The 20,853-nt window shown below is 39.8% G+C and overlaps 3 protein-coding genes and 1 long non-coding RNA gene across 7 annotated transcripts in view; 3 read left to right on the forward strand and 1 right to left on the reverse strand.

Annotated features, from left to right (window-relative positions):
• LOC119474508 overlaps nucleotides 1-7,105 on the reverse strand; it is a 33,025-nt gene extending 25,920 nt beyond the window's left edge. The window contains exons 1-2 of one of the 2 annotated variants that reach the window (XR_005203574.1): nucleotides 7,034-7,094; nucleotides 6,855-6,921 (exon numbers count right to left, since the gene is read on the reverse strand). This is a non-coding gene — a long non-coding RNA (uncharacterized LOC119474508). Of the gene's footprint in view, nucleotides 1-6,854; nucleotides 6,922-7,033 lie in introns of both variants that reach the window. The other variant, XR_005203573.1, reaches the window with a different exon arrangement.
• Nucleotides 150-8,657, forward strand: txlnbb (taxilin beta b). 2 transcript variants are annotated; one of them, XM_037746534.1, is made up of 10 exons: nucleotides 150-305; nucleotides 2,896-3,132; nucleotides 3,452-3,543; nucleotides 3,643-3,813; nucleotides 5,296-5,490; nucleotides 5,744-5,863; nucleotides 5,974-6,048; nucleotides 6,140-6,232; nucleotides 6,460-6,555; nucleotides 8,072-8,657. In XM_037746534.1, exons 2-10 carry the CDS (start codon nucleotides 2,910-2,912, stop codon nucleotides 8,579-8,581), a joined length of 1,575 nt encoding a protein of 524 aa, XP_037602462.1. In that variant the 5' UTR covers nucleotides 150-305; nucleotides 2,896-2,909; the 3' UTR covers nucleotides 8,582-8,657. The 2 variants fall into 2 exon arrangements, with proteins under 2 accessions (XP_037602462.1, XP_037602463.1); XM_037746535.1 differs by having other exon boundaries at nucleotides 158-305; nucleotides 2,901-3,132; nucleotides 8,072-8,581.
• Nucleotides 8,658-10,391: 1,734 nt separating this feature from the next.
• On the forward strand, nucleotides 10,392-14,688 carry LOC119474503 (prostamide/prostaglandin F synthase-like). Of its 2 annotated transcripts, XM_037746537.1 has the most exons (9): nucleotides 10,392-10,879; nucleotides 11,068-11,161; nucleotides 11,300-11,353; nucleotides 11,989-12,034; nucleotides 12,134-12,261; nucleotides 12,382-12,496; nucleotides 12,921-13,043; nucleotides 13,129-13,266; nucleotides 14,317-14,688. In XM_037746537.1, exons 1-9 carry the CDS (start codon nucleotides 10,780-10,782, stop codon nucleotides 14,422-14,424), a joined length of 906 nt encoding a protein of 301 aa, XP_037602465.1. In that variant the 5' UTR covers nucleotides 10,392-10,779; the 3' UTR covers nucleotides 14,425-14,688. The 2 variants fall into 2 exon arrangements, with proteins under 2 accessions (XP_037602465.1, XP_037602466.1); XM_037746538.1 differs by lacking the exon at nucleotides 11,300-11,353 and having other exon boundaries at nucleotides 10,393-10,879.
• Nucleotides 14,689-15,326: 638 nt separating this feature from the next.
• On the forward strand, nucleotides 15,327-20,573 carry oct2 (organic cation transporter 2). The gene is made up of 11 exons (XM_037746495.1): nucleotides 15,327-16,953; nucleotides 17,113-17,216; nucleotides 17,329-17,483; nucleotides 18,182-18,350; nucleotides 18,449-18,566; nucleotides 18,669-18,772; nucleotides 18,884-19,098; nucleotides 19,251-19,359; nucleotides 19,817-19,929; nucleotides 20,037-20,136; nucleotides 20,531-20,573. The coding sequence occupies exons 1-11, from the start codon at nucleotides 16,555-16,557 to the stop codon at nucleotides 20,571-20,573; spliced, it is 1,629 nt and encodes a 542-aa protein (XP_037602423.1). The 5' UTR covers nucleotides 15,327-16,554.
• Nucleotides 20,574-20,853: the final 280 nt, after the last annotated feature.

The following is a 20,853-nucleotide window of genomic DNA, read 5'->3' on the forward strand; positions in this document are numbered from 1 at the left end:
AGGCGTAAAATGGCTGCTGGAGATCTTAACAGAAAACCTTTAAATGAGGATTTCGATTGTATTCATACACACAGTGACTGCATGTCAAGCCCAGCTTGGATTACAATCAGAGGACTTTGTAAGTGGGGTGTCCTAGACAGAGACAGAGACATTCATTACCTCTGTCCTCCCTCTCTCTGCTCAGAGTGAGCTCTGCTCCTCTGGTTTATTTTGAGGTGGTCTTATCACAGCTGTTGTATCTGTGGTGGCAGCCTGTCCCAAGCCCCTCGACACTCTTCCTTTTCCCTCTCTGGCCCTTGCTCCTGGTAAGACCCTGTTTGCTCGCTACCCTGCTTCTTCAGGGACATTTACACTTAAAACTGCATAAAAATAACCTTAAATTCTGTGCTTGAGGTGGTTTCCAAACCTCTTCTTGATCTTAAGGATACTAATAATTGTTTGACTTTGACGCTTTCTGAAGCTTTGCTGAAAATGAGAAGGAGACTTGCCTGTGACATTTGCTAACAGAATGGAAAGAGATTCATTTTAAGAACATTTTCTACTTAATATTTGTATAAATTCTCTGATTGTGCACCACCGCTATTATTTCTTTGGACTGCAAACAAATCAATTTATTTCAAGCTGAATTTTCATTTGGACATCTGCCTCCTTTAAACACATTGAATATAGATGAGGTCACTTATGTAATACAGATATTTTTCATGGTTGGAGAATGCAGCTTTTGTACGCACAACCACTGACATTGACATCAATAAGAGTGGATTGGAAATAAATAAATAACTTGCCCATATTAAGAAGTTCCTAAAATAGCCTGTGGGGTCTGGAACAGGTGCCATGTGCTCTGCTTGTGAAAGCAGTGTGAAGGCTGCACTAATTTTATGCACGTAAACAGGCTCTGGCTGTGAGCCTGTAAGACAGGCACAATCACTGCGGTACAATAATAAGCTTTGAGATCGCTTTAACTGACTGGAGTTGAATCACAAAACAGGCAACATTTTTTTTAAATGTGCCTGTCTTAAACAGTAAAGCATAATATGCTGTCAAGACCAAATACTGTATGTCTGCAGCAGCTACAATTGTTTTTTAAAAATGCATCTAATGTTTCTCACTGAGCTCCTTCAGCACAGAATATACAGCTGTTTTTATGTGCCTTGCTAAAAGGCACCATGTTGGTACCTGCTGAGGGAGATGGTGATTAAACAATTATTTTCATTATGGATTTCATTACTGTATCTCAAAAATATTAAAGGTGCTAAATGCAAGATTGGGAGCATTTTTATTGCCTCCATATGGCTCTCAACATGGCGACGGCTGAGCTGGCGGCTCACAGCTAACGGTGCTAACAATGGCCACTCCGCTGACAGAGCTAAAAGTGTTAATCGGGGGGGAACTGGAGGGTGGGTGCTATACTTCCGCAACAGCGCCGTTATCAGCTGCAAGCGCTGTTCTAGAGCAGTGCAGAGCAGCGGTCGTGACATAGCCAGTGGGGAACGCTCACATGCATGAACACGCACTGAAAGCACACACGCACGGCCGACCGGCCCAGCTTTGTCAACAAAGCAAGGAGAAGCTCAGATTACAACACACACAGATGCTATATACTGTACATGGTGCCTTCAAATTAAACTCGTGAGCTCGTGTTTAAAACATGAGAAGTCGTGTACACAATATGTTTGGCATTCAAGTGGTTAAGTCGTGGGAACACCGCTGCTAAGCAACGACAATATTAGCGTCACTGTCGGTGTCTAGAAGCCACAGAGGAGCTAGATGTTTAGCAAGCTAGCAAGTGGGTAACATAATGCAGGAAATGCAAAGGCATAATGACAGAGGAAAAAGATGAGGCCGTTGGGAATATCAGCATTTTCCTCTGACATATTATAAAATTACGAAGAAAAACATATGACTAATATGAAAATATATTAACTTATTATGCACCGAAAAATTTACTTTTACCTCCGCCATTTCTTACAATGTCAACAAACACGTCACAACTCGTGAACTCGGAGCTTTCAGAAACGTTCCACTTACAACGTTGTGAATACCACAAGAGGGGACATTCATATGGACTCTTCTCATGAACACGGTAAACAAGACCCCATTTGAAGGCACCATAATGCTCTGGATATCGTATAGCGCACCTTTAATAATCTACTGATTACTTTCTCGATTAATCATTTTGTCTAAAAAATTAAAAAAATTATGAAATAATACAATCCCACAGTCCAACGTGACGTCTTCAAATGCCCTGATTTGTCCGGCCAACAGTCCGAAACCCAGAGATATTCAGTTTACTGCCATATATGAAGGAAAAAAAACAGTAAATCTTCACATTTGAGAAGCTGGAATCAGCAAATGTTTAGCATTTCTGCTTGAAAAATGATTAAAACAAATAATTGATTTTGTAATAATTCAGTCAAAATAGTTACCAATTAATTGTCTTGACTAATTGATTAATCGCTGCAGCTCTAATCTGCAAAATCAGATGGCCGGTTTATCAGTTTTGATTTTTAGGTCTTCTTTATGGTTACAGGAGGAAAAGCACAGGTGTAAATAATAAAATAAATTATTCTGTTCCACGGTCCTGGTCTTGTGCAAGCTGTCACTTACTTGGACACTTAAACACAACAGAGCCACTGTTAATGTATTTAGTAACACATGTTTTTCCTGTTATGAGAAGTCAAAATGTCTGCTGTGAAAAAGGCCGAATGCAAAGCTTTTCATATAGCCTGCAATGAGCAAATCTATCTTTCAGTTAAACAGAAGTTGATAAAGTATCATTCAAAACTAGCCTTCATAAAGCAAGGAAGAAGTAACCAAGACACATTATCAACCACTTTGATTTGATAGACACTGGTTGGTCAGACGCGGTCGTATTCATAACTGCTTCCCTCTCAGTATAGCTCAGAATAATGGAGGCTTGTCCTGCACCCACGGGTCCCGAGGCGTCGCTAGCCGAGGGTCGGCACATTGACCTGACAGAGGACCTGGCCCAGCAGCTGGAGGACATCATTAGCACCTACCAGGCTGACGAGAATCCCGCTGAGCCAGAGGACGCCGAGGAGGTCACGGCCGTCAAAGAGGCAGACACCCGCAAGGACCAGAAACTGGAGAAGAAGATGCTCAAAAACCTAGGTGGGTTGGAGTTTTTTTTCTCCTCAAAATGTTTTATTGATTTTTGCTGAGGTGGGTTTCATTCAGCTCGGTCAGCAAGTTGCACTGAAACTGATAGGCGTGTAAGTAGAGCTGTAATGTGTGTAAGTGCATCCATCTGCGACAGACGAGCAGGTAAAATAGTATTTCCTCATGCCTTTTATAGTTGGCGACAGACGTCTGGATTCCAAAATAATTTCGGTATATTTTCTCTGACGAATAACTAGATTTACACATCACTTAGTGATGAATCTGTTTCACCTTCCACCCTTTGGTAATCAAATTCTTTGTGGCTGTTCAGGGAAGGAAGCCATGCTGCTGATGCAAAGTTTGAACAAACTCCACACTCCAGAACAGAAACTGGAAGCCATCATCAAGAAGCATGCCGAGCTGGTGAGTGGATGATTATAGAAAACTGGGGAGAGAGAATATACAAAGTGGTATCTTCACCCTTGTTGGCATTTGGTGGATTTTTCCTGTGTATTTCTGCAGTTGGAGGAGCATCGGAGCGACCAGAAGCAGCTGAAGGTGCTGCAGAAGAAGCTGCTCCAGGTGATGAAGGAGAAGGACCAGCTGCAGAGCGAGCACAGCCGGGCCGTGCTGGCTCGCAGCAAACTGGAGGGGCTCTGCCGAGAGCTGCAGAGGCACAACAAGACCTTAAAGGTACTTCAGCTCCTCTCATGTCTGCTCTTCATGTAGTAGTGGAAGTATTATTTAAAGTCCCAAGGTACTTTGACGTATTCCCAAGTTAAACGGAATATTTGAGCGGTGTTCGCATTTGATAGGACCGCTCAAAAGAGGGCTGGCTTAGCATGTAGCGCGATGTGGAGCTACAGCACGCACACACCTCCCTTCGTTAAAAGTTGCCCATTGATTGATGGATGATAAGATATTATTGGTCGGAATTGGTTGGTACTAGCTTACGTAAACACACTTCATATTTTGTTTTACAGGAAGAAAAGATGATTGGATTTTAATCTAAAAATACAAAGATTTTTTTTTTTTAAATAGTTGCACAATATGGCCTAAATGATCTGAAAGGGTTAAGAATAACTAAACACCAAAATCTCTTACAAGCACGGTATCTAATCTGAGCTACTGAAATTGTTGTTGTTAGTTGATTTTCGCTGCCGGGTGTTGTAACCATATGTTGCGCTCTACAGGAGGTGACATCAGCTGGCACCAAAGATCAACCGTTATGTCAAAGTTCAGGATTTGACCTCTTGAACTCACGTTGTGAAACCAAGTGTTGTTCAAACTAGACAATTTCATTTCTAACTCTAGTGGTGATCCAACAGTTTTACAAAGATATTGAATACAGCTGCTTTAAATTATATAATTCACAAGAAATTGATTTACATTGCATGTAAGGGAGCAGATGTTTCCCTCTAAGCTTTACGCATGATGCAAATTTAATGTGTGTTAGAAAAACATACTGTGAAATTTAAATTGACCCACGAGTCTCCCCTTTACAGACACACTGACAGCTGTTGTTGCCTGTTTGCCATGTTATGATTTGAGCATATTTTTTATGCTAAATGCAGTACCTGTGAAGGTTTCTGGAAAATATCTGTCATTATTTGTGTTGTTAATTGATTTCCAATAATAAATATATACATACATTTGCATAAACAAAGAATATTTGCCCACTCCCATGTTGATAAGAGTATTAAATACTTGACAAATCTCCCTTTAAGATACATTTTGAACTGATAAAAAATGTGTGATTAATTTGCGATTGATTCCGATTAAATATTTGAATCGATTGACAGCCCAAGATTATAGCTTTTTAACTGTGAGGGTTTCCTGCTTTTCTTTGTCTAATGTGACAGTAAACTGAACATCTTTAGGTTTTCGGCAGATTAATCGATGAAGAAAATGATAATTTGTTGCGGCTCTAATAACGTCACACTTACATTATGTGTGTCCTGCATAGTTACAAGACTTTAGATTTTTAGTTCAGTTGTTGGTGGGAAAGAAACAGTGGGTATAACCACAGCTATTTCACTGTTGCATGGACACCTGGGAATTGTATACAATCAGAGGACAAGCTAAAGATGCCGCTAGCTCTATGTCACTGTGCTAATTGCAAATATATCGTATACAAGATTGTTTTGAGCTTAAACATCCGTCGCTGAAATTCAGGAAGAGACCCTGCAGAGGTGCAGAGAGGACGACCTGAAGAGGAAAGAGATCACCACCCATTTCCAGGGGACGCTGAGCGAGATTCAGGCCCAAATCGAGGAACACAGCAACCGCAACACCAAGCTATGCCAGGAGAACAGCGATCTGGCAGAGAAACTGAAGGGGCTGATTTCACAGTACGACCAGCGAGAGGCGGTATGGATCCTGACACACACTGAGCACACATGGCTTCAAAACAGAGAAACACTAAGTTTGATCTACATGCAAACAGCCCTTATCTAAAACCTCACACATCTGGGCCTCCGTGTCTGTTTCGAAACACATGAATTATTTGCACATTTCACAGGTCTTACATTTATTAGTTACCGTATTTTTTTGGTTTTATGTAGCCAAAAGGAGCAAGAAATGAAACAGCTTTCTCTCATAAATCCACCTGACTGTCTTCCAGAACCTGGAAAAGGTTTTCAAACACAGAGACCTGAAAGAAAAGCTGCTGGAAACCAAACTCACGCAGGCCAACATGATCCTGCACGAGACAGAGGAGAAGCACAAGCTGGAAAAAGAGCTTGTACGTTTTGTTTATCAGATTTGTCGAGTGCTCCAAGGATTTTTAATAACATATTTGCAATTCTAATAACCCTAATGCTCATTTTCATCAACCATTTTAATATTCCACAGCTGCTAAAACAGGCGGCAGCGTATAAAATGAAATTGAAGGTCATGAAGGAGCAAGAGAGCGATACGAAGATCCAGGTACAGTAACGGGGCGTCGTGAGCGAAAATGGACTTGTTTTTCTACCTCTCTAGAAGCACGCATAATGTTTTTCTCACCATTTCTCCTCAGCTCGATATGTACTCCAAGAAGTTTGATGAATTCCAGGGCACGGTATCAAAGAGTAACAGTGTCTACACCGGCTTCAAACAGGACATGGACAAAGTGAGAGCAGAACATTTGAAGTCGGCTTCATGATATTGGTTATATTATTTTGTTTATCTGGGAATAAAAACATGATAAAAACAGGAATAAGAGAGAAAAGCTCCCATGAGATTTACGCTAACACTACATCTGACAAACTGTATAATCCTACACTCTATTGTGGCAGCTATTTTTGGAAGTGGCTTTGATTGTGTACTGTGTAACGTGATGTTTTTTTTGTGGTGTAGATGACCAAGAGAATGAAAAAGCTGGATAAAGAGTGCCAGTCATGGAAGACTCGCTTTGATAGCTGCAACAAGAGTCTCCTTGACATGGTGTCAGATGTAAGAAACATTTTTCTTCACTCATTTATAGCTCAATACAAGGATTTAGTTTTTACTAGAAAAGACAAAAGATTTCCCCACTTTTACAACTCGAGATGTTTCAATACCGATTCCTACTGTGTACCGAGTACCGATCCGAGCGTGATAAAAAAAACATAGTTCTTAGGGCTGTCAGTGTTAACGTGATAATAATGACTGACCAACAGACAGATGATGCCATTCCTAAAGTCACGCTGCTCACGTGTTTAAACACATAAACTTTTACTAGCCAGTTGTATAACAGGCCGTTATGTAGCTACCTCTCTTGACTGCCAGATTTTGACCATCTACACTCAGCAGCTGATCCCCAGCTGTCAACCTGCCATTCTGCACAAAGAATGGATTTTTTCCATTATTTTAATCTTTCCTTGTATAATTTAAATCAAGTTATTCTGCACATCTCACGTTAAAGCTGAATCAAAAATGCACTGGATCTCACCATTTCAGCCGGTCCTCCCTTGACAATAGATTTGATATAAATCCCAAGGTTTCCTCGCCCTGCTCCGTGTGGCAAAACAAGAGACAGGGCACTCATTAGATGAGACTAGGGCTGTCAAAGTTAACGCGATAATAACACGTTAACGCAAATTTGTTTTAGCACCACTAATTTCTTTAACACATTAACGCTATCGGATTGTAGCGGGCTCAGTTTTACAGCTAGAGTGAAGATGCTGGCATCATATGAAACTAGAAAACCTAAGGAATCCATTGGTACCAACCATCTCATATTAGCTTGGATGCTAAATAACGCTCCAAACCTACGCTAAATTTTGGCGAGGAAAAACTCTTGACCTCTGACCTCAAGATATGTGAATGAAAATGGGTTCTATGGGTACCCATGAGTCTCCCCTTTACAGACATGCCCACTTTATGATAATCACATCCAGTTTGGGGCAAGTCATAGTCAAGTCAGCACACTAACACACTGACAGCTGTTGTTGCCTGTTGGGCTGCAGTTTGCCATGTTATGATTTGAGCATATTTCTTTATGCTAAATGCAGTACCTGTGAGGGTTTCTGGACAATAGTTGTCATTGTTTTGTGTTGTTAATTGATTTCCAATAATAAATATATACATACATTTGCATAAAGGAAGCATTTTTACCCACCCCCATATTGATAAGAGTATTAAATACTTGACAAATTTCCCTTTAAGGTTTATTTTGAACAAATACAAATTGTGTGATTAAGTTGCGATTAACCATGAGTTCGCTATCGTCACATTACAAACTACCTGCAATCAGTTCTTCTTCGCTGCTCTGAAACAGTAGTTGCCAGTGGCAGCCATGATACATCGAGCGTGACAGCACAGTGAAGGCTACTGTTTTGGAGCGGTGAAGAAGAAATTTCCGGTTAAACAAGTTGATTTTTTTCTGGGTTCATAAATTATGGTATCAGATAGGTGCAGTATCTGACACATTTTCCGATACTGGTATTGTAACAACTCTATTTACAACAATTTTGCATGTATTTTACAGAAAGCAATCAAGGAAAAGGAGTTTGAGCTCATCAACATCAAGAACCAGAAGCTTGAGAATCTGTGCAGGGCTTTGCAAGAGGAGAGGAAGAGTCTTTCTGAGAAGGTGCAGGGAGCTGGAAGTCAACCAGACATCAGCACTACTGAACCAACACAGAAGGAGAGCCCTGAGGAGCTGGAGACCCCTCAAGTCCCTAAAGAGGACGACCCTGTCCAGAATGCTGCAGCTCCCGCCTCCACTGCCCCCGTCGAGACACCAGCACCCGAAACCCCACTGTCCAAGGAACTGGCTAAACTGAAGTCTGAGCAGAGCCGCCTGAACGAGATTGTCAGCTCTTTCACAATCTCTCATGTTATACCCACAGAAACAGACGTTAGCCAATCACAAGGACACTCTGAAGAGGAGCCAGAGGAGAACCACATAGAGGAGAGCGATGGCGATCACCTCCAGGAAGTCGAGGACGACGGATGCCAAGAACAGAGAGATTTGGAAATGGAGTCGGTTGATTAATGCTGCAACTAATGTGGAAAAGAAATCTGGCTCATGTGAGATTCACAGCAATAAAAAGAAAAATGCTGGCTCTGTGTTCAGTGTCTGATCCTGATGTGTCAAAGATTTAAGACAAGGTTCATTTTAGTAGCTGCAACAGGCCAACTACAACTAAGAAGTTTCATGGCTTTTCTAACTCACAGATCAAAACGTAAAGAAAGTTGCAGATTGCAGATTGTCGTGATTGATCATCAATACGAAAGATTAACAACTGTGTTAGAACATACCTGATTCTTTAATAAAAAAATCTAAAAAGTACAAGACTGTGTTCATAAAGACATGATGTAATAAATGATCTACAACCAGGGATGCAAACACATGTATGGTGTGACAGTGCAATATCATATAACCATGTGACGAAGGACTGCGCTATATGCTTGAATAAATAGGATATGGAGTAGCAAGCTGTCAATCAAAACTATTTTATTAGAATAAAAAATGAATATAATAAAGTAGCCGGATTGACTTAAATGAGTAGTTGGCTGTTTGGCCAGCAGCCAGCATTTATGTCCAGTGATCTCGCCACTCGCCGCTCAGTATGAGCCATACAGCACAGGAAGAGGGTGGTGTGTTCACGCACAAACTTCCTAGGGTTTGCTGCTGTGTTAGCCACAGTCCAGCAAGATGACAATAAACAACCACTTAAGCCCAAAATCTGTTCAATTTTAGAATAATTCAGACACTACGCTGTGGCTGTATCCGAAACCGCATACTATACTAGTAGTACGTACTGATTTGGCCAAAATGTAGCATGTAGAATGTAGTATGCATGTAGTATGCAGGTATCCAAAAATACCCGGATGTCGTACTGATTCGGAAAAAATCTCCAGTATGCATCGGACCAGTCTACCTCGCCCACTGTATCCCACAATGCAAAGCCCTCGAAAGGTCACTTTCGGTCATTTGTGTAATGTAAAGTAGCGGAGGTCTGCTATTGTCCGTGCTGTTTACTGTACTTCCGCTTTCCAAAATCGAAAACCTGCGAAACCCTGCCTAGCATACTACAAAATAAATCGATTTACGTTCCATACTATATACTACTGACAAACGCAGTATACAGTACATACTGCATACTGCATTTGTCAGTAGTATGTAGTTTCGGATACAGCAACGAAGAATTTTGAAATTTGTGCATCTGACTTGACTTCTTCTCCACAGAAACAGCGGCCGAGGCTCATGGGTATTGTAAATGCTAAATGGACTTGCATTCAAAGTGCTTTACACTACATTTCATCATTCACCCATCCACACACACATTCATACACTGATGGCAGAGGCCGCCATGCAAGGTGCCAACCTGCCCATCAGGATCTGATCTAAATACTCATTCACACACAGATGGCACAGCATTCGGGAGCAATGTGGGGTTAAGTATCTCGCTCAAGGACACTTTGACATGTTGAAACGCCGACCTTCCGATTGGTGGGCGACCCGCTCTGCCTCTGAGCCACAGCCACTCTTATTGTAGTATTTATAGCCACCCCAACCATGACAAGCTGATGGACATGATTCACAAGAATCCCGTGTTTCTATGTTAAATAACATTGAGAATATCTTTAAAGAAAATAGTGAATAGAGAATATGGGGAAACTTTGCACCTTTATTCACAATTCTGGTTGAGGTTGGAGTTATTTTACCCGCAACATAAGTGAAAACACCTCTGCCATTTCCACAATTTGTGAAGCTAAAACAAGCTAGAAGACATTTAGGGGCACTTTAGCAATTTAATATTGCATTTGCAAAAAGATGGGGGACTCACAGGCAGAAGATTAAAACAAAGAGGTCAAAATTGAAGCAAACAGACTGGATCATATATTCCTACATTTCCCATAATACATCCAATAGCTTCTTCTTGTTAGACTATTCCTAGCTTTCAAACTTGAATAAATGTGTTGTCACCTGAGTAACTTTCTTAGACCTGACAAAGCTCCTTCCAGAGCCACAGAAGACATTATATAACCATTCTCACAAGCAGTACTAGTACTATTAAACTGATCTTCACGTGTAAAATCAGTGGAGTGGCCCTTTAAAATGAGCTCAAACAGAAAAACGTTTGTTGTCTCATTTAGCCAGAGTGGACTTCGAGAGAAAGCAGAGATTGTTTCACTCTGATAAGAAGCTGCATATCTTATGAAACTATTACAAAACAAACAAAGAAAATGTCTGAAAGAGCAGACGCGACCGCAGTGAAAGCTCTCACGGCTTTTGTTGAAGAAGGAAAAGCTCTGCTGGACCTCGCCGAGAAGGAGAGCAGGGAAGGTAGGCAGCATTTTGTGAGGACGGACAAGTGCACATAAAAATAGACGTGCAGACAGCGTGTTCTGCAGTTGGCAGGCGATTTACGGTCGTACCATGAGTGTGGGGGGGAAAGCAGGAGGCCTGCCAATCATTAGATGTAAAGAATGAACCCAAACAAACATTAACTTCATTTACTTTATCTCACACAGGCTCTCTCCAGGAATTCATCAGGCAGAAAATCCGCATAGAGCAAACACAGTCACTGCTGGGTCTGATTGAAGCTGCTGCAGCTTTGTACAGAAGGTTATGAGCCGTACACTCTGTTTATGAACAGCCTATAAAATACCATTTCTATTAAAATAAAAAAGTAAATAGAGCTCCACTAGAGCAGCACAGATTCAGAGATGAGTTGTTTACTTCTATTTTTTTCTAATTTCACAGTTTGTCTGTTAAAAGGAAAAATGATGCAGAGGACCTCTGGAGAAAAAACACTCAGTAAGAGCAGTTAATCGATTACAGAAAATGATTCTGCAACTATTTTGATGGTCAATTTTTTTCCAAATCACGTTTCAAGCAGAAATACCAAATGTCCCCTAGTTCCAACTTCTTAATTGGGATAATTTGCTGTTGTTTTATGTGATAATAAATAAATAATTTTGTTTTCTGGCACTTTCTGGCATTACGTAGAGCAAATGATTCATCAATTAATTGAAAAAAACAATCAGCAGAATAATCAATAATGAAAATAATTATTGATTGCAGCCCTAGTAGGAACACAAATATATATTTTCTTCTTAATGAAGAAAAGTCCCTTCATCTCTGAGCATCTGTTCACTAAATTTCCAAACAAAATTTCTTGGCACAAGTGAGGAAATCACTTAGTCATCAAAATACACAGCTTAAACTTTTATTTTGATGTCTTTTAAATATATTTTGTGATATTTTACTCTATATAGAGCAGATTTAGACTCATAGAGAGGCCATCAAACCTGCTGTAACCGACACCCTGACGTAGTAAAAATCTGCTGATTGTGCAACAATAAAAATCCCTGTCCATTCATTCATAATATAACTTACAGTCCCTATAAACTGAAACAACAGTAAAAACGTTTGTTGTGTGACTCCTCCAGCTGTGCTGCTTTACGGGACGCCGTGCAGGACTTTCAGCAACTAGAAGTGAGTAACAGACATAACAAATACTTTCAAAAATATTCTCATCAGGGAACTGATTTTTTCGGGAATCGGTTTTTACCGACTGTGGCGGATGTAACACAGGTGCAGTGGGATGCCTTTCTGCAGCGTCTGGATGATGAGTTACAACTGAGTGCTGAAATACTGGACAAGGACTATCAGTCAAAATGTATTTCACCAGATACATCTCTCATCGATGCCAGAACAGGAGAGTAAGTTTGATTCATTGATTGAAATTAAACTAAACACTGTTATAAATGACATCATCTGCCAAACCCCTTTGTGTTGGTGTGGCTTGTGGTGCATTTAAGTGTTTTCTGTGTGTTTTGCAGAACACTAATATTAGAGAAATATCTTGGGAAAGGTAAAAAGATCCTGCTGGTGTTAATCCGTCAGTTCTCCTGTCTACTCTGCCGTCTCCACCTTAAAGATCTGGAGAAGAATCAGGTAAACACGAGGCTCTGGAAAGTTCACGTTTACTACAGAACTTTTGTTTTTCACCTGTTCAGACAACAAAAGCCAACTGCAAAATTCAGTATCATGAGATAGATTTTTAAGGAAATGTAATGTCTCTGTCAGTGAAGCATGTTCTGTTATGTATTTCTTATAATCAGAGAGCAAAAACTGGAAAGCGTCCAGTCCTGTTCCTGCCAAAAAGCTTGTTAATTAATCCGCAGGTTAACTACAGTCAGACGCCACCTCAATCTATAAAATAAGCTTTCAACTGAATTACATCCAGCTGCCTCTGGATGTAATTCTCCTTTAAAATCTTGTATGTTCTCTCCCAGGTATGACCATTTAAGGTGTATGTATCTACAATCTGTCATATATAACATTTAACTTTGTCTCTGTATACAACATTATTTTTCAGAGGTCTTTTGATGCACACTCAATTGAAGTGGTGGTGGTTTCATTTGGCTGTCAGGAGGGAGCTTCACACTGGCTGCAGCAGACTAGCTGTCAGTTCGACATGCTGTTGGACCCTGAGAGAAAGGTCAGAGGTCAACGCCACGTCACGATAATACAGAATACACATTTCATGATGGTAAGCTAGCGGTTAACTCTGTTGGGTGCTGCAGATGTACACTGCGTTCGGCCTGGGAGCGTCTCTGAAGAAAGTACTGAACTTCAGTAACATGCTGCTCTATGCTGAATACGTGGTGGACAACATGGAGTTTCCAAGAGGGCTTCCATCGATTCAAGACGACATGTTTCAGGTAAAATAACGCTCGCAGCTTCAAGTACAAACAAAGACATTTGAGGCAGCAGCAGCAGAACTTGATGTGCCCTCGTGCAAGGCATCTAAAGTCCTTTATTCTCCAGTGAAACTTCTCATTTAACCAATGAAAATACAATAAAAATGGGCAGAGCATGTTTACATGTGTGTAAATATGTGGAAGTGAAGCATAAAAGGAAACGCTTTTATTTGTTCGATGTTATACATATTTTCTCCCATGACCATTTTAGTTTTAACATCTCCACAGAAAGTTTATTAAGGTTTATTTTAGAGCTGTCAAAGTTAACACGCTAATAACGCCACTAATTTCCTTAACGCAATTTGCGATATTTAGGTCGTAACGGATTCAGTTTAGAGTGATGATACTGGCATCATATGAAACAAAAAAACCTAAGGAATCCATTGGTGCCAACTATGTCGTACTAGCTTGTCGCGAAGGAGGCTAAATAACGCTCCAAACTTGAACTAAATTTTGGCGAGGAAAAACTGCCATGGCCATTTTCAAAGGGGTCCCTTGACCTCTGACCTCAAGATATGTGAATGTAAATGGGTTCTATGGGTACCCATGAGTCTCCCCTTTACAGACATGCCCACTTTATGATCATCACATGCAGTTTGGGGCAAGTCATAGTCAAGTCAGCACACTGACACACTGACAGCTGTTGTTTCCTGTTGGGCTGCAGTTTGTCGTATTATGATTTGAGCATATTTTTTATGTTGAATGCAGTACCTGTGAGGGTTTCTGGACAATAGTTGTCATTGTTTTGTGTTGTTAATTGATTTCCAATACTAAATATATACATACGTTTGCATAAAGCAGCATATTTGCCCACTCCCATGTTGATAAGAGTATTAAATACTTGACAAATCTCCCTTTAAGGTACATTTTGAACTAGTAAAAAATGTGCAACTAATCGTGATTAACTATAGACAATCGTGGGATTAATTGCGATTCAATATTTTAATCGAATGACAGCCCCTTAGTTTATATATAGTTCTTTGTTGATTTTGTTTCCTGTGTATTTTTCAGCTGGGAGGAGACTTTCTTTTGGACGAACATGGGAGGGTGCTGTTCTCTCACTGCTGTCAGAGTCCCATAGACAGACCCTCAGCGGAGGACATTTTATCTGCACAGTGAACTCCTTCATGCACCACACAGGTTTTCAGTTGATGAACTTCTTGTACCAGATTAGAATAAGAGTGATTGCTATAGGCTAAGCTGTAAACGGATAAATATTGTGGCATATCAAAAGGTTTTAACTTGTTGATAACAAATATATGATATGATGAATACATCCAATGAAATGTTACTGCGTTAATAACCAAGCTCACTTTGTAATACAAATCGAATTAAAAACATGAACATAGACCAGTGTGGTATAAAATATAAGCATCAAGCGTCCTCTTATGTTCTACCTTTCACTGCCACATATAAAAGGGGAGGACAAAATAACAGGAACGCCCAACAATTTAATGTGATCTAATGGAAAAACCCAGCAAAAAATCTTTGTATAGCTCATAAAGGTGTCGAGATTGTAGTTTGTGCTGCTGTTGTACTGAATTATCTTTGCAGGTGTTCCTATTATTTTGTCCACCGTGATCTTTTCATCTTAATCCCGACAGCACACATTAATGTGACAAAATGAATATTGCAGTGGACACAAAGACTGCACTAATATAGGTCTGCAATTAACAGTTATTTTCATCATCAAATTATCTGCAAACTATTATCTTGATTAATCAATTAATCTGTTCTGTCTATAAGTAAGTCCAAAGTAAATGTTATTTTGTCCTACCAACAGTCTAAAACCCAAAGATATTCAGCTTACAATTGTAGAAGACTAAAGAAACCATCAAATATATGTAATCTATATTCTGTGTATGGGTGCACGTGCACTGACACATACACGAAACAAGCCACATAACAGAAAGGTTGTTTAACCAGTTATATCATGGGAAAAGTATATTATTAGCTTATATATATAAGAAGAACTCAGTAACTTGGATTAAAGTACAAGCTGCATTTTTGGTTAATGTTTACTTTGGTTGACGGATGGGCCAGACACAATTACACCACTCTGTTCTCGAATTTAACACTTTTTTAAAATTTTCCTAAAATACTTATCAGTTACTTTTCCAATCAGCAGCACTTATTTAACAGGAAAATACGTCACTTTTAATGGTTGGCCTGTTACATCCGGTTATTTCCTTCATCATAAACAGTGGTGAAGAACACCAGGAGCAAATGCCAGGAGTTGAGTTTTCATTAAAACAAAATTATGACTGGTGTGTTAACTGCATGCCAAATTTATCAGAGCAAACAACGACAATTGCCTCCTAAGTTACTTTATAACCGGTTGCTGACAAGCAATGTCGAATTTAAAAAGCTATTTTTTTAAATGCAGTCTGGCACAGTGCAAACTGCTAATTAGCACAAAACACAAAGTACAACTGAGGATGATGAAAATGTCACTAGTTTTGCAGGTATTTAGACATAAACCAAAGTGCTGTACCAATTCAAATGAACTGATGAAAGAGCGACTGAAAAAGTCAGGATCATCAAAGCTATTACAATTGATCCTGAGGAGAACATGAATGTCTGTACCAAATGTCATGACAATTCATCAAATAGTTGTCAAGCTATTTCACTAAAAAAACAAAAGTGACAACCTTCCGATGGCGCTAGGGATAAAGTCAGGGGTTCACAAAGTCACTAGGATTCATCCTCTGGGTATCATGGATGTCTGTACAAAATTTCATGGCAATCCATCCAATAGTTATAGAGATATTTCAGTCTGGACCAAAGTGGCGGACTGACCGACTGACCAAACCATCAACATTACCATCCATAAGAAGGAAAGAAAAAGCTAATACTAAATGAGTTTTTGTAAGGTGCATTAGTTTAAAATATATATTGGAAAAAAATATAGGAAAAGATCCAAATGAGGGGCAAAACTACCTTCTGAAGGGAAAGTGAATTTCTGTCCCTGATAGGAATTGGGGTCACGTGGGTACAAAGGCAGTAAAGGGGCCCCTGGAGTTGTGTAAATAGGATCAATAAGTCCCAGGCACAGGTTGTCATAATAAGCTTTCTCAGTTCCTCGAAAAGATGATCAGTAAACTCAAGAAGTGAGACAGAAAGAAGGACTTTGATCATCACTCGTGCCCCGCTCGTCTCTTTAAAGATGCGTCACTTCTTGGACATCCTCAGTGAAGCTGCTTTAACAGACCCAGCATCTTATTTCAGATAATCAGATAATCAGCAGAGATGGCAAATGTAGACAACCTCATCGAGCACATAGGAGACTCTGGGCCTTTCCAGAAGAAGATTGTTACACTTGGTTCATTTCCGTTGGTACTTTTTGCTTTTGTGCTTGTCGGGGTTGTTTTCTTAGGGCACACTCCGGATCACTGGTGTCGGAGTCCTGGATCTGAGCTCCTCCGGGAGGAATGTGGCTGGACAGAAGTCGAGGTGCGGGAAGTCACGACTCCCCACTCTGAACAGTCAGGATCCTACAGCCGCTGCATGAGGTTTGCAGTGGACTGGAGCAAAATGCAAAACAAATGCAGCGAACTTGACTGGCTGCTGACTCTTAATGCAACCGAGTTGGCGCCTTGTGATGGCAGATGGGAGTTTGATAAAAGCCACAGCACTATTGTTTCTGAGGTAGATATATATCCTTTATACTTACTAACATAAACAGTGTTAGAAATATGAAATAAGAGGCTGCACATCATCTTATATTGTCAATACTTTTACTATTTTTATGAATTAAGATTAGATTTCGTTTTTGATGAAATTTCTCCAACATTTCTTTCCTCTTAGTTCTCGTTGGTCTGTGAGAAATCCTGGCTCGCTGATCTGAATCAAGTTTTCCTGGCTTGTGGGTATTTTATTGGAGCTTTTGTCACTGGCTACATCGCCGACAGGTTTGTTATGCACTGTTTAGTTGCAACTGTTCTCCTCTCACAATTTCCACATGCCAGCATTTGAGTTTTTAATTTTTTCAAATAATAATAATACTACTTGGTGTTTTAACAGGTTTGGTAGAAAGCCATGCTTCATTGTATCGATGGTTGGCCTTGGTATCTCAGGTATCGGGGTAATGCTGTCGCCGTGGTACCCGCTGCTGCTCGCCTTTCGATTTCTACAAGGGTTTTGCGGAAAGGGAGCATGGGTGGCCATCTATGTACTTGGTATGTTGAGAAACTGGAAAACTGAAAATGCTTTAAATTCAAATGTATTAGGGCTGTCAAAGTTAATGTGATAATAGTGCAAATTTGTTTTAACCCCACTAATTTCTTTAATGCATTAACGCAACTGGCGATTTTTAGGTTGTAGCGGGCTCAGTTTTAAAGCTAGCTGCAATTCACTATGGACTATCATGCGATTAGTCACAATTAAATATTTTAATTGATTAATCGCATGTTGGTCAATAGTTAATCACGATTAATCGCAAAATAATCACACATTTTTTATCTGTTCAAAATGTACCTTAAAGGGAGATTTGTCAAGTATTTAACACTCTTATCAACATGGGAGTGGGTAAATATGCTTGCTTTATGCAAATGTATGTATATATTTATTATCGGAAATCAATTAACAACGCAAAACAATGACAAATATTGTCCAGAAACCCTCACAGGTACTGCATTTAGCATAAAAAATATGCTCACATCATAACATGGCAAACTCCAGCCCAACAGGCAACAACAGCTGTCAGTATGTCAGTATGACAACTGCAGGGTCACATATGTTAATCTATCTATTAATGTAAGTTAATGCCTGATACTAATATTTTATAACCAGCGTCTGTCATTCATCTGTGTTTTGACAAATACATGTGAAAGAGGTTAGTCTATCTGCTAAAACATATCATCTTTTTTTGCTATAGTGATAGAGTTCTTTGGATCAAACAACAGAAAATTTGTGTCCATGGTGAATCGGACTTTCTACTCCATCGGCATGGTCATGCTGCCAGGTCTGGCTTACTTCCTGTCCTCCTGGAGGACTCTGCAGCTGATCATGAGTCTGCCCTGCATCCTGTTTATCTTTTACCTCTGGTATACATACATTTTCCTCATATATGCCAGTTTTATTTATACGCGGGTAGCTCTGATGTTGATATTGAAACCAACAGACGTGTGTTGGTTTTTAAAAGGCTTGTTCCTGAATCTCCACGTTGGCTGTTCTCACAAAAAAGAACGACAGAGGCCATGAGAGTTGCCGCGGACATTGCAAAATGCAACGGGAGATCTTTACCCCATAATCTTCCAGAGGTATGACATTATATCCTGCGTACATCTTTGTTCACCTTTGCTTTTGTCAATGCAAATGTAAATATGGAAATTTCATTAACCGTTCAATACAATATTTTTCAGATAATTCTTTTGGAGGAAAAGAAAGAAGTGAATCCTGTATCAGTAATGGATTTGTTTAGGACACCAAGCATAAGAAAAAACACACTCATTTTAACTTATGCCTGGTAAGTCTGTTTGATAAGTTTCTTCCTTCTACATGATACTATAAAATACCACATTCCTGGATGTGCTAGTAATTTCAAAAATACATTTTACTCGGTATTCCTCTCATCCAGGTTTACGAGTACCGTTGTGTTTCAAGGCCTGGTCTTGCGGCTGGGGATCACAGGCAACAACCTCTACTTGGATTTCTTTATTTCTGCTGCGGTGGAACTTCCCACCGGCCTCATCTTCTACCTGCTGGTCGACAGAGTCGGTCGACGCTCCCTCATGGCCATCACCAACTTCACCGGCGGCATCGCCTGCCTCGTAGTCCCCTTCGTCTCCTCTGGTACGTATAGCTGACGGTGCATGTGGCATCAGGTGAAAAATTTTAAATGGATTGTGATGATTTCTTAACAATGATAGGTAAAAAGTTCCTGGTTGCTTCATACTTGGATCCCATTTCCATCCTGCGTTTTCTCTTGTCCGTCGTCCCTACAGATTTTGCCGTGTTGAAAAAGTCGATTGCGATCATCGGGAGGCTTGCTGTCGCCATTGGAATTGAGACCGTGAACTTTGCAAACGCAGAGATGTATCCAACACCTCTGAGGTGCGAATCCAATGAGTTTTGGTAGATATAACTTGTTTTTTATGTGCACATCAGAACACCAAGTAGAGAATTCAAGACAAATTCACACAACTCGTTATAATCAGGTCTTTCTGCACGGCCAAAACATACAACTTCCACAGTCACACTGTAAGAATCACGACGATGAACGTTAACTCGGACGCCCGATCGACTTTTTCCATTGACAATTCCAATAAAGTTTAATATAACAAGACGACCACGTCCTCAACAATATTGACAAAAAGAAAAAGGCAGCATTACTTTGCGCCATTGTAGCATGAATGTAAAGCAAGAAGGAAGGGAAATATGGAGCTACAGATGTCTGAAAAGATGCATACAATATACTGTATATATCTGCCAGTTAAAAACAAACAAAAGGAATAGAATCTCTGAATGTCTTACTTGATTGTGGCTTGATTTGCTTTTTAATTTCTCACAGAAATTTGGGTGTGTCAGTGTGCTCATCAGCCAGTGACTTCGGAGCAATTGTGGCCCCGTTTCTGCTCTACAGACTGGCCAGTATCTGGCAGGAGCTGCCTCTTTTACTTTACGGTAAATTTCAGTCTTCCTAGACCTACGATACATAGGGAAATTCAAACTTAGTAATTTAAGATATCTTTTTCCGTCTCATAGTAAAAAGTGACTTACGTTTGTTCCAGGTGTGATGTCGGTGCTGTACAGCATATTGGTGACGAGGTTGCCTGAGATGAGCGGAGTCGCCCTGCCAGAGACCATCGAGGATGTGGAGAATCTGGGAAGGTAAATAATTAAAATTACAGTATTAGATATATTGGTTTATAAACTATATATGGTATCATAGCTGATAAGAGATGATACAAATTGCATTATGATTACATTAGTAAAGTATTTGTTACCAGTGTATTGTTGCACACATTATAACATTTGATATACTACAATATATATTTGTTAGAGATTACAAAATTATTTTTTAAACCTTTAAGATTTTGTTTGTAAAACATCTATAAAGGAAGAAGGAAGAAGGTGTCTAGAGCGGGTAAGATGGCAGGAAAGGTACAAGAATAGGTGACAATCTGTGAATCTGCTTGTAAATCTAGATTTACAATTAGGCAGGTGCATTAGACAGGTTCATGCTTTAATTTAATGTGTTTTCTGTATTTGTGTTTTCTGACAGGGGGAAAGACAAGTCAAAGGAAGCAGAGGGCTTTATTTTATGATTGAAGCCTTGAAGACCATCTGGACCGTTATTATTATTAGTAGCATTATTTTCTACATATTTTCTAATAAATCAACAAATCCCATGAAAAGATTAAAACCAACAATGTACCGATCCTACTAACAAGTAGAGATGTCCTGAGCTGATCCTAAGGATCACTATCATTAGCTGAGAAAAGTGTACAAAACATTCAGTTATGGCGGTTTCTCATTTTTAGCCAGCTTTATTTTTTAAAAGTCTTCAGTAGGAATAAATGGGTTTAGGGCTGAGAGTCACAGACG

The sequence above is a fragment of the Sebastes umbrosus genome, chromosome 16 (assembly GCF_015220745.1).
Source record: "Sebastes umbrosus isolate fSebUmb1 chromosome 16, fSebUmb1.pri, whole genome shotgun sequence".
Lineage (NCBI taxonomy): Eukaryota > Metazoa > Chordata > Actinopteri > Perciformes > Sebastidae > Sebastes > Sebastes umbrosus.